The 15,012-nt window shown below is 40.9% G+C and overlaps 2 protein-coding genes across 5 annotated transcripts in view; one reads left to right on the plus strand and one right to left on the minus strand.

The window, feature by feature from the left end:
• Positions 1-687: 687 nt before the first annotated feature.
• fitm2 (fat storage inducing transmembrane protein 2) lies at positions 688-3,847 on the plus strand. The gene is made up of 2 exons (XM_078255849.1): positions 688-1,255; positions 2,133-3,847. The coding sequence occupies exons 1-2, from the start codon at positions 882-884 to the stop codon at positions 2,740-2,742; spliced, it is 984 nt and encodes a 327-aa protein (XP_078111975.1). The 5' UTR covers positions 688-881; the 3' UTR covers positions 2,743-3,847.
• Positions 3,848-5,967: 2,120 nt separating this feature from the next.
• gdap1l1 (ganglioside induced differentiation associated protein 1-like 1) overlaps positions 5,968-15,012 on the minus strand; it is a 23,695-nt gene continuing 14,650 nt past the window's right edge. For 3 of the 4 annotated variants that reach the window (XM_078254060.1, XM_078254059.1, XM_078254058.1), the window contains 3 exons: positions 12,085-12,179; positions 9,330-9,444; positions 5,968-9,222 (listed from right to left, as the gene is read on the minus strand). In XM_078254060.1, coding sequence (XP_078110186.1) covers positions 8,879-9,222; positions 9,330-9,444; positions 12,085-12,179 — 554 coding nt within the window. In that variant the 3' untranslated portion in view covers positions 5,968-8,878. The remainder of the gene's footprint in view (positions 9,223-9,329; positions 9,445-12,084; positions 12,180-15,012) is intronic. The other variant, XM_078254062.1, reaches the window with a different exon arrangement.

The following is a 15,012-nucleotide window of genomic DNA, read 5'->3' on the forward strand; positions in this document are numbered from 1 at the left end:
CCTTACTTACTTACTTCGAATGTAACAATGTATGTACCATTGTAAAATGTTATTAGGGAAGTTTCATATTCACAAAGCTAAAGTCAACCCCATGTTTTAAGTTATTCTAATACAATTGACACGTCACTTACATTCTTAACGAATGAGAAAAGCATTTCAATAACTCAGAACTAAGCTAACACCTTCTGTCAATTCTTTTAAAGGGGAATAGGGGTTTCCTATTCATTTATTTATCTCGCTTCTTTTATATTTATTTTTACCATTATATTGAGTCAATTCTATAATTTATGTTCATGAACTGGGAACTTTGTAAATGAAATTCTAAATAAAGTTATTTTAAAAAATTATTTTAAAAAAGAAAAAAAGAATCGATTATTAATGCGATCTTATTACTTGCAAAAGCTCATATTCATAAATCTAAATTTTCCAATCATGAGCCATCCTTTTTAATTTTTTTGGAAATGAAATCAAACTTTAAATCAATCCTATATTATATAAACTAGAAAATCCTGAAACTGTGTACCCTATATTACATGTTTAAGAACTGATTTTAGATGTATGTCCATGTTCTAATCCCTTGGCATTTTCTGTTTTTGTCAATAAATGAATAAAAAAAATATGATAATTTGCATTTCCTAGGATAGCGAAGCCATGTCCCGCCCTACTCTGCCTCTGATTGGCTTACACATGTGCGTTTCCTAGGATGATAGCGGACCGGTCCAGCAGTCGTTTCTTAATTCATGCTCAACTGCCCCGAATTATACACGAAAACTTAAATTTTAAAAGCCAAAGAAATTAAAATAGTAAAGCAATTTTTTTTAAATAAGCGAAAGGACCTCCTGAAAGTACAAGTTGGGACCTTAAAGTACTTTAAACCGAACATGCCGAACCCGGTGCCGAGCGGAAGGCCTGGAGCTAAGCTAGGCGCTTCCTCAAACCAAGCAAACAGATGGGAGAGCGACTACTCGCAGATGGATGTTCCAACCGACAGCCCCCCTCCTGTTACTTCAACGAAAACTCGGGCGCCCCCTTCAAAGGAAACGCAAATGTGCAGCCCAGCTCGTCCGGTCAGTGGTGTCAACATGGCGGCGGTAGATGTCATTGTGGACAACTTGGTGACACTCTGGAGGATACCGGCTGTCCGACAAAACTTCCCCTTGATATTTGTACTCATTTCGGTCGTGGGGTCGCTTCTGAAAGAGCTGCAGGTCGTCCCGCAGACATATTTCAGCAGCAGCGGAAATGCCCTGAATGTGTGAGTAACGTTAGTGCTACTGTGTTGTTATGCTAGCTGAGGGTTAGCTCACAGAAATAATGAATTTTTGAGCTCACCTGTCGCTTACTGTACTGCTGGTGACAGACAGGTGAAAGGGCCATCATTTGAGAACTGCTCTGATTTTCCGGACCGTGTTGTAATGAAGTTAGTAATGTGGGTCAAAGGTAACGTTAGCTAAACGGTGGCTTCATATTTGCTGTGCTGATAAGCGTTACATGTCCCCTTTATTATAACGTTGAACAGTTAAAAAAAAAAATGACACAAATAAGGCAAATGCTCGAGTTATCCCAGTAAGGAAAGCAGTTTTATGTTCCTTCATACACAGCAGACACATTCTTCATATTACAAATGAATTCATACGCAATACAACTCCCCATTTCTCAATTCAATACACTGAGGAGTTTCGCCGCTCCAAAAACTGAGTGTCCCAAATGATGAGGGTCTTATTTGAGACAGGTTAGGGTAGCACAGGTGGTTTAGCAGGTTCATAATGAATTAAGGACATTGTATGTGGAATTTGGGACACTAAAATGCATGTATACCTTCGACTTATTTATTGTCATATGCACAACAATTACAGAGAAGCAATTTAGATTTCAGGCTCCCTCAAATGCTCATTAAATAGGTATAAAAAGAGTATCTAAAGACATACAATTGGGCAGAAGTTAAAATACAGGGATAAACTATAACATATAAAATAAGATATATGTATTTGTGGTAGACTTTTAAACAGGGATGTAAGTAAGATTATTTAACAGTCTCTTTAGTAGAAATGACACACCTCTCTACCTCTACAATACTAATAATGAATGCTATTAGCTGAGTGCTAATGTAAGAGCCCCTGTTCCTCTTGCAGGTATTTTGTCAAAGTGTCCTGGGGCTGGACATTGCTGCTGCTGACCCCCTTCCTCCTCCTGTCCAACTCCGCCTTCAACAGGAGCGTGTCCTTCCTCTCCCGGCGACTGCTGTCTCTGTTGGTGGCAACGGCCGTCTGGTACGCCTGCACCCAGACCTTCTTCTTCATCGAGGAAGTGACCGGTTCGTGTTATGAAACCGGCACCAAGGAGGTTCTCATCAAGGAGTTCACAGCCAAAGCCAGCTGCAGGCGGGCCGGCTTCCAGTGGCACGGCCATGACATCTCAGGGCACTCCTTCATCCTGGCCTACTCCGCTCTCTTCATCGCGGAGGAAACGGCGCCGATGGCCTCCCTAAGGACCGCCGGTCTCTCTGCACTGCCCAGGATGGTCCTCAACCTGCTGTACGTGGCCTTGAATCTGATAGTGATCGTTTGGGTGTGGATGTTTGCCTGCACCTCTGTTTACTTCCATCACACATCTCACAAGTTGCTAGGGACCTTATGCGGCCTGGCAGCGTGGTATCTTACATATCGGGTTTGGTATGTCAAACCTTTATCACCAGGGCTCCCCCCTCAGCGCCACCCGAAAGAACAGAAACAAAACGCCTAAGCTGCAGTCATACTTTCCAGTACAACATTGTCACTAATGTTGCAGCCATTCTCGAAACAACACACTACAGTTGATGTTATCTGTCTCCAGGTCCAAGCTGGCCGTGCTATTTTAAAGCCATTTTAAGTTATTCCCTCCTCAAAGAAAGGTTGATTTGTACAGGATGGTTGTTGGCAGCTGCTGTTCCCAAAATGACTCGCGGTAATCCGAGCTAAAAGCAAGACGCTGCTCTGCTGCCCAGCTTCTGCCTCTCACCTTCAGCTTCTGAGGCTCGCATGCTTACGCCAGCGTTTGTCCCCTAGTTTGTTGCCTTCAAATGTTTTTATTTGTGGATGATTAATCAGAGATTTTTAGATGTCTGAATGGGAACACTTGAGAATGTTTACAGCTCCAGTTGTATTTTTGCAGACAAATGTAAAGAAGCTATACATTGTTTTTATAGGAAACTACCATCAGAACAAAGTCAGATCAGACACCGTAACTACAGTGGGCCTAAATGATTTACTGACTGAAATAGTTATGGTTTGGGGTCAACACTGTATGTAAAGTTTGCTCATATGATGTCGAGCTTGAATAGCAGATATGACCATCGTTTTAATGTATCATCATACATAGACTGAAGTTGTTTTGTATGTTTTTGAAGTATATGAAGTATTATTAAAATGCTTTAAAAGGTTAAGGCTGGAAATATCTACGATTGTTTTAAATTTGCTATAAATATGCGTCCCAATTTCCTAATGCACAAGGTGACATTTAAATGCCGTGTTTTGTCCAGGCAATAGTTCAAAACCCAAAGATATTCAATTTCCAATCACATAGGACAAAGGCCAAGCAACACGTCCTCACAACTGTAAAGGTGGAGCCAGAGAGGTTGACCTTTGGGCTTGGAAAAATAACACAACTCAAAGCAGTTGCAGATTAGTTTTCTGTTGATGGACTAATCAATTGGTCAACTAATTGTTTCAGATGTGGTTTTATTTATTGTCAACACTCTGAAAAGACAAAATAACCAATTAAGTGTTGCCAAAGCCTGATATATTACATTCTTCTGCGCCGTAGAGCTGCATTGTTGTCCAAAAACTATTAAAAATACATAAATGATGAACATGGGCTCTGACGTTTATTTTCACTCTCGTATACACCGTTATATCCTACCATAAATCCTCACTAGATTACCAAATCTGTAAAAATCCACTTCTGGAAATAGTCACCAATGAATGCTCTATTTACTCCCGTTTCAGTAACGATTCCTAAAGACTACAGTGCCCAACTGCCAGAAAATGACTTTGATTTTTAAAAGTGAAAGTTTTTCAGTAGGAACCAATGGGCTTTTGGCTGAGTGCTGCCTGCAGACAAGGTGGGGAAGTATTAAAAGATGCGGGTCTGGTTTTTGGTCTTTTCATGGAATTTGTAGACAATAATTATAATGTAGAATAACACCAGACTTATCCTATAATGGTGGATATGGGGAAACTCAAGTACATGTAAATCCTAGCAGTATATTTTTAAGAATATTCATTTTACAACGTCACAAGCAAAGGACTGTTTTCTAGCATTGATGTGTGCATTTTCGTGGCGTGTCAAATACACAAATAACAAGCTCTACAGGGCAGGGAACATGGCGGGTTTTGGTCAAATAAAAACCAGGATCTGTGTATTCCATTTTCATTATTTATTTGTCATTGATGGCAACTGAATAAATTAAGGCTTATGAACAAACATCATAAAAAGCACCATAAATAAATGCATATAGAAATATAAAAAATAAAAAGTAAAAAATACTATAGTGAAATATAATGGCCACAAATCACAACTAGGATTTCTCGACTTGAACTCTTTGTGTGTGTGTTCAGAGAAGTACAGATCCAGCCCCTCAGGCAGCAGGATGTCAGTCAGAAGAAGCAGTGGAGAAAGCGTTCACAATGATTATGCTTCTGAAGTTTTTTTGATGACGTGTCCTGCCCCCCCCCCCCCCCTCCCTGCAGTGTCATCTGCTGTTGTCAATTAACAAAATAAGTGAATGTCTGAGAATCAAAAAGTCAACATAAATAACAATGAAGCTAATGTTATGATTAAATCACAATTCAGATGACTATTCAGCTATATATTTTCAAATCTTCTTTTGTACCGTTAACATCACTGCTGCTCGTGCGAGAACAGTTTAAAACCTAATAACCTCCCCGTTAAATCTATATGGCTATACTGCTCTCTCCATAGCAAACGTGATACTGAACACAATGAGCCACAGCTTCTACACCTCTATTTTCTTCATGAAAATCAGATCGATTATCAGATGTGAGTCATGTGACACAGCAAAGGAGATGCTGCTATTAAAGGAGCATTGATCGTTGTCTTTGGTTCAACGTTTTCTGCCACCGCTGCAGCTAACCACCGCCTGCAGAGACTGCTAACTGGAAACAAAATGAACTACCATCATTATGCACGGCTTGAGCTGTACAGAAACACTGTACCGTGAGTCCTTACTGAGAGAAATGCCTGTATAACGAGCCATTAAAAACCAAAAGCAGCTTACAACCCCAGCCAGTAACTGACATAATGAGTGAAAACCTCAGAGCGCACGGTTCATGAGCAGAATTATAACACGTTAAACCCCGGAGGGCTGACTAAGAAAAAAAGCAGAAAGGCTTCCATTGATGGAGAACAGAGTGTGGAGCGACAAAAGTACACCATCAACAAACTAGCCGGGTGGGTGGGCGGGGGGGAGGGTTGAGTCAGCTTTTCCTCCCGTTCCCCTTATTTAACCTTTGAGCTCATTTAAAATTCAGCACGGTAAAATAAATGAGACAATGTATAATTAAAAATATCTATCTGTAAAAACAATCTGGCAATCTGTCAGGAGTGAGTCAGCGACACACAGACAGCAGTAAAATCCAGCCATTTTCTTCTTTGCTCAGTATTGCTGAGGGACAGTGGTGTAGTCTACGTGATACGCAGGTATACACAGTATACCCACTAAGAAAGCTCCAGGATTTCCATATACCCTCTTACAAATGCCCAATGACACGCAACAACATACTTTCCACTTATATTTTTGACGTATTTTGAATTGTCATCTGTGTTTTTCTTCTTCGCATAGACTAAATAAAGGTATTTCCCCCGTACATTGGTGAATAAAAGTTATTCGAATGCAGGAAATGAAGTCTTTGACGCTCAAAATGACCCCCCCCGAACACTATGATGTGGCCCCCCTCCCCCAAAGGCAGATTCTGGCCCATATATATAGGCCAATATATTTATATACTGTACAGTATACCCACTACAATACATTAGACTACACCACTGCTGAGGGACCATCTCCAACACACTGTACAGTGCAGGTGCTTCAAAGGTTACAATTAGCAAGAGAACGTTTAAGAAATTGGTGGTTTCCATGTTCAGTAGTGATCATAAATTCTGCCTCTGGGCAGTGTCCATCTGTCACGAAACGTTTACACAATAAGACCCATGCAATGAAATATACACCCTAAACCTAAAGCAGCACTACTGTGCCATAGATGCAGAATTTACAATTTGTCTACCACTTCAGCCAAAAGTGTAACTTTTCAAACACCCACGTTTTGTGAACATCTGAACTCCTGCTCGGCGACCAAGAGAGTGACAGTGGACCAGTGTGAGCGGTGTGATCCGTGGTGCTCTAAATAAACCGAGTGTGTCTGTGTTTACTGTGTGTAGTGTAGAGTGTACAGTTAGTTGAAGGAACAGTTTGACATTTTGGGGCAATGCACTTATTCACATTCTTGCCGAGAGTTCGATGAGAAGATCGACTCCACTCGTGTCTGTCTGTTCAATTTAATGCAGCTGTTTGTTAGTTTAGCTTAGCATGAAGACAGGGGGGAAACAGCTAGCCCCAATTTGTGACTGTCGTGAATATTCGAATCACAGCGCTAAGCATCTGCTTTTCCTGAAAAATATACAGTGCATTCAGAAAGTATTCAGACCCCTTCACTTTTGTCACATTTTGTTATGTCGAGGCCTTGTGCTGAAATTGTTGAAATGCATTTTTTCCCTCATCAATCTACACTCAATGCCCCATAATGACAGAGAGAAAACAGGATTTTAGAATGATTTAAAAGGAAAAGTTAAATATCACATTGACTGAAGTATTTAGACCCTTTGGTATGATACTTTGAAACATTCTCGAGCGTCTTTGAGAGGTTTCTTTGAGTTTGACCAGGCAGCCAGCTCTAGGAAGAGTCCTGGGCTGCATCTCATGGCCCTTATCTGATAGCTCCTTGACTCCTCGGTCCTCGGCTGAACTGGAAGTTGTTCTGTTCCTCCACGGTGAAGGCCGTCTCAAAGCTTTTATTTCTGCCCCAAGGACAGAGGAGCGAGCATCGAGGCGGGATCACCGAGGAGCTGTAGGCGAGGATACACGAGAGCAGCCTTCCTGGAAGCCGTGCAGCTGAAGGAGTTGCTAACTCTGCCCAAACAGCTGACGAATTCACGTGACGCTTCAGAGGAAAGGACGTCTCATCCCTCTAAAAACATATTTGCTCGTTGCCTCTCCTCCCGTTCCTCCTCGGTGGGAGGGACTAAAATGCGAGGAAGGGAGGAAAGTGGAGGAGTCGAGGAGACAATTTAAGGGTTATGAGATGCAGCGCTGGTTGTTCCTAACAGAATTGTGGAGGCCACTGAGCTTTTGGGAACCTTCAATGCAGCAGAAATGTTTTTGTGGCCTTCCTGAGATCTGTGCCTCGACATAATCCTGTCGTGGAGCGCTGAATGTCTTGAGTTTCCGCTCTGATGTGCATTGTCAGCTGTGAGACCTTCTACAGACAGGTGTGTATGCCTTTCCAAATCACGTCCAATCAGTCAAGATGTTGAGACATGAATGGGTCTGACTACTTCAATGTGGTATTTCAGTCTTTTTAATAAATTTGCAAAACACTTCTAAAATCCTGTTTTTTTTGGGGTTATGAGTTATTGATTTTAAGGCTGCAGCATTACAACATGTGAAAAGGTGTATACCAGGAAATCTTAAAAAACTGATAATCATTTAATAACACTTATTGCTGTTCCCAAGACATTTCATAAATAATCAAAGACTCTTCTAACCCTCTGGAAAAAAGAAAGTTTGCTGCCCAATACAAAAAAAAATACATGTTTAACCGGCTTTCCAAGTTGCACCTCATTTTGCTAAAGCAAACTAGCCGGAATCTAAAATAAATAATGTTTATTCGCCTATGTCATTTTTGGCTACCTGGATTAGAAAATACAGTCACATCTTGGAAAACAGATGAAATATTTTTCATCCAGAGGGTTTTAAAAGAGTCTTTGAGCATGAGTGTGACTGGAAATACTTGGGTCAAACTGGGGCTTGCTGTTAGCCCTTGTTTCCAGTATTAATACTAAGCTAAGCTAACCAGCTGCTAGCTCTAGCTTAAAAATTAACATACAGACAGAGTACCTTACATTTGGCAACGATTAATGGGATTATTTTTGTTCAGAAGGCTAGCTGTTTCCCCCTGTCGCAGTCTTTACGCTAAGATAAGCTAGCCGTCTCCTGGCTGTAGCGTCATATTTAACAGACAGATGCGAGAGTGGTATCGATCTAAGTCCCGGTGAGACGGTAAATAAGCGGGTTTCCCCAAAAATGTCGAGCTACTCCCTTGAACTTTGCCTTCATCCATTTATCATTTCTTCTGGCAGTTTCTGGCAGCACAGCACTTATCAGAAAGTATTTGTCACTGAACATTTTCCTGTGGTTTTTACTGGTTAAAACCTGGTGTAGGAGCAAAGAGCAGCTATGAGTTCTGACTATAATAGTGGCATGCGAAGGTCAGTTGGTGGTACTGTATTTAACATTTTGCCTGGGTTTCTTCTTCTTTAAGTTTTCTGCACAAGAAGACCCGATGCATGCCTCCAACAAAAAGTTAAACAAGGACTTGCCGGCCGCAAGTTGCCAGAAATTAAACTCGATGAAGGCGTCGATTACCAGAAAATGTGCTGTCAAGAATTTCTTATCATGGAATGTTTTAATATTCTTTGTTCACCCAGGTAAGTAATAGTGTTCTCTATATAGATTCATTATGTTTTCCTGCAGTCATAAAACATTACAGAAAAGTTGAAACATCACACAAATACACAGACATTTAACACAACAAGACGGCATTCACTACATGTATTTCTTTTTTAAATACCAGTAGGCAAAGTAGCCCATCCCTCCCAGCGAGCCCATGAGAAAAGAGGCCCCGAAGAAGGACGGTGGCTTCTTTTTTACCATCCGGAAGGCGTTGGGTAGGACCGCCGACAGAAGGGTCGTGTGGATGTCGCCCAAGACCCTGCGGAAAGCGTAGCGTTTTTGCACACGCACAAAAAAGGACTGCAGGTTGGGTCGGCTGCCGTCCTCCCAGTATTTCTTAGAAAGTCCCAAGAACTTGAGCCTGTGCAACAAGGCTCCGAGGCAGACGTCAGCTAGTGTAAATTCAGGTCCACATAGCCACAACTCACACTTTTGACCTGCAAGGGAAGGAAAAGAAAGAAAACTTAAAAATACTCAGACATTGTTGGAAATATTTGGAACATGTTGTGGTTCTGTTACGATAAAAGATAGTCATGATTCATACCTTGATACTCTAGTTTTCTTTTCTCCAGCTCGGCCTCCACTTGATCTAGAACCATGGCTAACTCCCCCAGAATTTTCTTCAGGTAGTTCACATTATCATGGTCCAAGATTTTTGCCTGACAATCATTTAAGAAAGGGTTTAAACAAATACTGGAAGAGGCAAACCAGCATGTATACCTAGGAATTCCTAAATTCAAAATGGAAAAAATAAAAAATGGTTAAACACAAAGTATGTAAGACTCCCCCAGTACAGAACCCATGTTAATTAAAAAAAAATGATAAATAACTGATGTGTTATAGCCATGCAGAAATAAACAAGACGGAGGGCACAGTCACACATGCGCCAAATCAACCTTGGTGATTATTGGCCTCCTATTCAATTCCATTCTATGCAAGCTAAGGGGCGAATAAAACGTTCGCTTCTGGTGGCAAAGCAATTTCCCAAATGTGCATGTTTGCGTCACGTGGAATTCAACTTTGAGGCAGCGACTTTGCTAGTCAAAATTCACCAAACGACCAGCAAAGAAGTGTGTGTGGTTGACCCCACTTGGCTGTCGTTGGCTGTAGTTTTCTCACTGAGCCAAGATGGAGGAAACATTGATTTTTGCTGTATCTAACAAGCCGGTATTGTATAATATTGGCTACACAACTGCACTAGACTTTAGACTTTATTGTCCCCAAGAGCAAATTCTTAATCACAACACTGTACATTATAGACTGCGCGCTTACAGAAAAACTAAAGTACAAACATAACAGAATGACACAAAATAACACAGACAGATAAAGGCCCTGACACACCAACCCGACGGCAGAAAAGGCAGTCGGACTGATCAGTCGGCTCCCCGAGGTCAAAAAAGTGCCTCGGAACACACCGAAGCAACGCAGAATTGAGTGTACTTTCTGTGCGTGTGCGAGACGTAACCCTAATCTGTATTGTCGCCCAAAAAATGAAAAACGGAAATGACAAACGCGTCACGTGGGTCTGGCTTCTCCCGAATTTCAAAGCCTACCATTAATGGCGGCTCGTTCAGAATACTATCTCGTATTTTACGAAAATAGTTCACCGAAACGTGTTTCTGAGAAATAGGCCATACAGTTGCTGAATCTGTCTGTTTTTTTGATCGACAAAGGTTTGAAAGATTTTCGTCACATTTTGAGGAAACAAGCTAAAGGGACCTGCCACAGTTTCTCATGCGTCCCAGAGCTAGGCTTGAAGCTTTAGAGCATAACTTTTATATATTAATAAATGTTCGTTACATTAAAGCATTGCCAAATGAGTTGATACAAAGCTAGTTAAGACTATCAGCTCCACAAAACTCTCTCTGTGTTTCTCAGTATGGCTATGTTCAGAAAATGGTGTCGTCCGGCGACTTTCACGCGCAGAAAATCGAGCAAAGATAATTACATTTTCTGTCCTCCTTGGCTACAAGCAACTTCGTGGAGGAGTAGTGGGGGTGGTGCACGATCACGGAAGGCTTGCGCCGTTTGTTGTTGTCACTACTTAGAATTCCTCATGGCGGAGACAGAAACTACACACTATAGCTTTAAGGTGATTTTATGTCAATATCTTGGCATAACACAAACTTGACAGTGGGGCTAGAGATATATGCATCAGGAAAAGACAGAGACCCTCAGAGTTGAGGAAAACACTGCAGAATAGCACATCTGTCTGTCTACCCTAATCTGCTTGATCAAGATCATTAAATGCTCATGTGTAAGACATCAAAGTCTCTCGAACCTTCATGTATCCAGAAGAATACGGAGTTTTTCCATAACACGGGCGATGGTCACTCACCTGCAGTCGTGCATGTGTGACCGACCATGCCCTAAGAGTTTCCAGCCACAAGGCTATACTTCCCTCCTACTATTTCCCTTAAGAAAAGTCTGAAGACTTACGGAAAAGTGTGAAGAAAAGGCTCAAACAGCCAGAGAGCATTCTAACACTTTTGCTGATTTCCCAGTGTATAGTTGTTGAGATATTTCAGTCTGGTCAAAGTGGAGGATCAATCAACCAATCAACACTCTGCCATGCCCGGAGCTAACCATGCTGACACACACTCATCTCTGCCTCATTGATTCAAAGCCTCACATTTACACAACACTGGTGAACCGGCTGTTTCAGTCAGTGCGCAGGGATATATTTTTCTCCAGGGGATATGAGCTGTAGTCAGGTCAAAGGTACAGTGTTACAGAATGTGCACGCTGCAGAGCGTCCCTTTTCTTTTTTCAGCTCTTTAGTAATAAGAGGAAACTGCTGAAGGCTGTTCATGATGAAATTTCCCTCAGCTACAGACTTAGGAATTATATGTCTGTGCTCCTGTACTGTACTGTTCATGGGTCGGAAATATTTTCAGGTGCAAGAATGACATTTAAGGGATTTAAGCCCTCGTTTGGGCTAAAGTTTTGTTGTTTTAGATAATAATAATAAAGGTACCCCTTAATTTGTAACTTAAAAGGATCCACATTTTTCAACGAAGATACTATTTCTTTCTTCCCAAATGTAGGAGTACTTAAAGGACTGTAATATGTTAAGGGGGTTCATTATTACAAACCATTATTTCCCCCCCTTAAGTCCCATTAAAATAACTTAATTCCATCATTAGTCATGCATATATTAATGGAAATTTCAGGTATAAAATGATGGGATTCAGTTTAATAAGTGTTGCATCTCCCTTATACACAACATTACAATACATAACGAGGACATGTAATAAATGAATGCATTTTAATCACGTTAATGAACACATGAAACTCACCATGAGCTTCTTCTGCTTCGACAGGTACGGTTCTGTCAGCTGAGGATCCTCATGGTCTAACTTCATCAGCTCTGTCGCAGCGTTGGCCAGGTGTCCTGAACACACACACGCGCGCGCACACACGCACACGCACACACACACACACACACACACACACGCTTTTGGTCTTTTCATGGGATTTATCACAAAAATAACAACATCACAAATATAGATAATGGCCAGTCTCATGCTTTTAATGAAGAAAAAAGAACATTTTATATCATTATACATTTACCTCCACCTGTTTTCGGTTTTGTCTGTCTGTCTGTCTGTCTGTCTGTCTGTCTGTCTGTCAGCAGGATTATGAAAAAACTACTGGCCCGGTTTTCATGAAACATGCTGGTAGGGTGTGGCATGGGCTCGGTAAGAACACATTACATTATGGAGCGGATCCAGCACACAACTTATTTTTTTTCTTTTGTTAACATTGCAAGATAGAGCATTTGTGCTGCTTTCATGGCGTCGGAATAATCCGAAAAATCAGTTGCTGACTGGTAAAATTTCACACTGCATTAACACCGTGAGATAGGACACGCCTTGGTGGAGGTCTGCGCTCTCTGAGTCCTCTTCTAGTTTATTTAGTTTATTATCAGTATTTATTGTTGCTGCACTGCAAATATGTGACCAATTGGGTGTTTTTTTTTTTACATTTGGTCATTAATCTACTGAATAAGAACAAAAACAAGATGAACCCAGAACTATTAAAATACTGCAGCATAGGTATACATTTTAGCCTCAAATTTGACTTTGACAAGACTGATTTAATACTAGAGTGATACATGATTCAATGTAAAACAAACCTAAGTGGTTAATCACATTAGAAAATCACAGATGCTTTCCATTAAATACTCCATCAGGTTGGTTTTAAAGATACAACCCAGACTGACCAGAGTTTCACTGGTCCTTTGATGGGATTTACGCCGAGACTAATGACCTGATGGAAAGAGCGCTACAGAGGCCTGGTATCAGCTGTTGGGATGTATAATCCATGGCATCACTACAATGTGCTGCATTAAGGGTTCTTTGGTAAACTACACACAGTATGCTAATCGAGCCATGCACATAAATTCTGCAAGGAGTGTTTGTTGCTTTAGGAGACTAGTTGGTTCCAAAGTTGAAGCTCATTCACCTCGAGAGCTTGTAAATATTCACAACAATGAGTTCAAAACACTGAAATCTAGTTATATTGCGTATCAAAAACAGAAATACACACAGAAAACGGGGCAAAAACACAGACAGCATGTAGTTTTTATCTTTTAATCTACCCTTTCTACAAATACATTCTTAAGTAAAAGTAGCAATACTACAGTGTACAAATACTCTGTTACAAGTAAATGTCCTGCAATAAAAACTTTACTTGAGTAAAAGTATAAAAGTACAAGCATGAAAATATACTTAAAGTACCAAAAGTAAATTTTCAGAATAATGTATGTTACTGGATTATGATTCTATCCTATCTATAACGATGTATTATTATTTATTAGTTGATTTATAATTTGTATTAATAATCTGAATCTGCAAAGTAACTAGTAACTAAATATTATCAGATACATGTAGTGGAGTAGAAGTATAAGCAGCATTAAATGGGAAGACTGTACCTAAGTACAGTACTTGAGTAAATGCAGTTAGTTACATGAGAGATGATGATAATGGAATTTAACTTATAAAAAAATATATATATTGCTAACACACACCTGTAGAGACACATATATTAAACATGTGTGAACATGCATTGTGAAATGCAGCAGAACACATTGTCACATTAAATCCTGCTGCATCACTGCACAATTCGAGGTGAATCTATAAACACTGTGTGCCTTTTTATACACACTTATTGGGACTTCTGCTTATTCACCGTATCCCCCAGAGTTAGATAAGTCCAGACATACCCTTCTCATCTCCGTGCGTGTCGTAACTCTGTCTGACTCTCCCACCGCTAGCCTGGTTAGCACAGATCCTGGAGGTAACCGGCTCCAACTAGCCTACTGCTCCCAATAAGTGACAAAATAACGCCAACATTTTTCTATTTACATGTTGTGATTTGTATAGTCACAGCATATACAAATAGCAAGGTCACATGAGACACAGCCATCTTCTAACCGTATACATAGTGGGAACTATTCTTAGAAGTCAAAGCACTGCTACTTCTGCTACTTGGGCAGAGTGATTATTACTCCAACTCTGAGCAAACTCCAGGCAAACTCTCTGCTCCTCACCACGGGGCTTCTCAGGTGCAAATCACTCCGCCCAAGTAGCAGAAGTAGCATCGCTTCGTTGATTGTGTCCCGTGTGTCACGTTTCCTAAACCCAACCGTTCCATTCTTCTGCCGGGGATTGTGTTAAACGTGTCACGTTTCCTTAACCCAACTGTCCCGTTCTTCTTTTCCTAAACCCAACCGTCATGTTGTTGTCCCGCGTCCCGTCACAGAATTTGCAGCGATCGTCACCATGTTCATTTCACGGCCGACTGACAGAAAGAATCGTGCTGTGAACACGAAAGATGCTTCCCATTGAAATACATTAGTTAAAAAAATGTGCTGACCATCACGGGAAAAAAAACGAGATAAACGTGTCCGTGTACACGAATCAATAGATAAAAAATTACGTGACCATTTCACGAACTGCCATGAGACTGTGTTGTCTGAAGAGTCCATCATATTTTTTTTAATCCTCCGTGTCCTCCTTGGCTACTAGCAACTGCATGGATGAGTGGTGGAGGGGTCACGGAAGGCTTGTATCATGTGGACACGCCGACAGTTTTGTTGTCATCACTTAGAATTCCTCCTGGGGGCTACAGAAACTACGCACTATAGCTTTAAAGTCGATTTTCTTGTGGGCTGAATAAGGTGGTATCGGATCAATGTATAAACTCCAGTCCTTTCCGATACC

Source organism: Sander vitreus, chromosome 7 (assembly GCF_031162955.1).
Source record: "Sander vitreus isolate 19-12246 chromosome 7, sanVit1, whole genome shotgun sequence".
Lineage (NCBI taxonomy): Eukaryota > Metazoa > Chordata > Actinopteri > Perciformes > Percidae > Sander > Sander vitreus.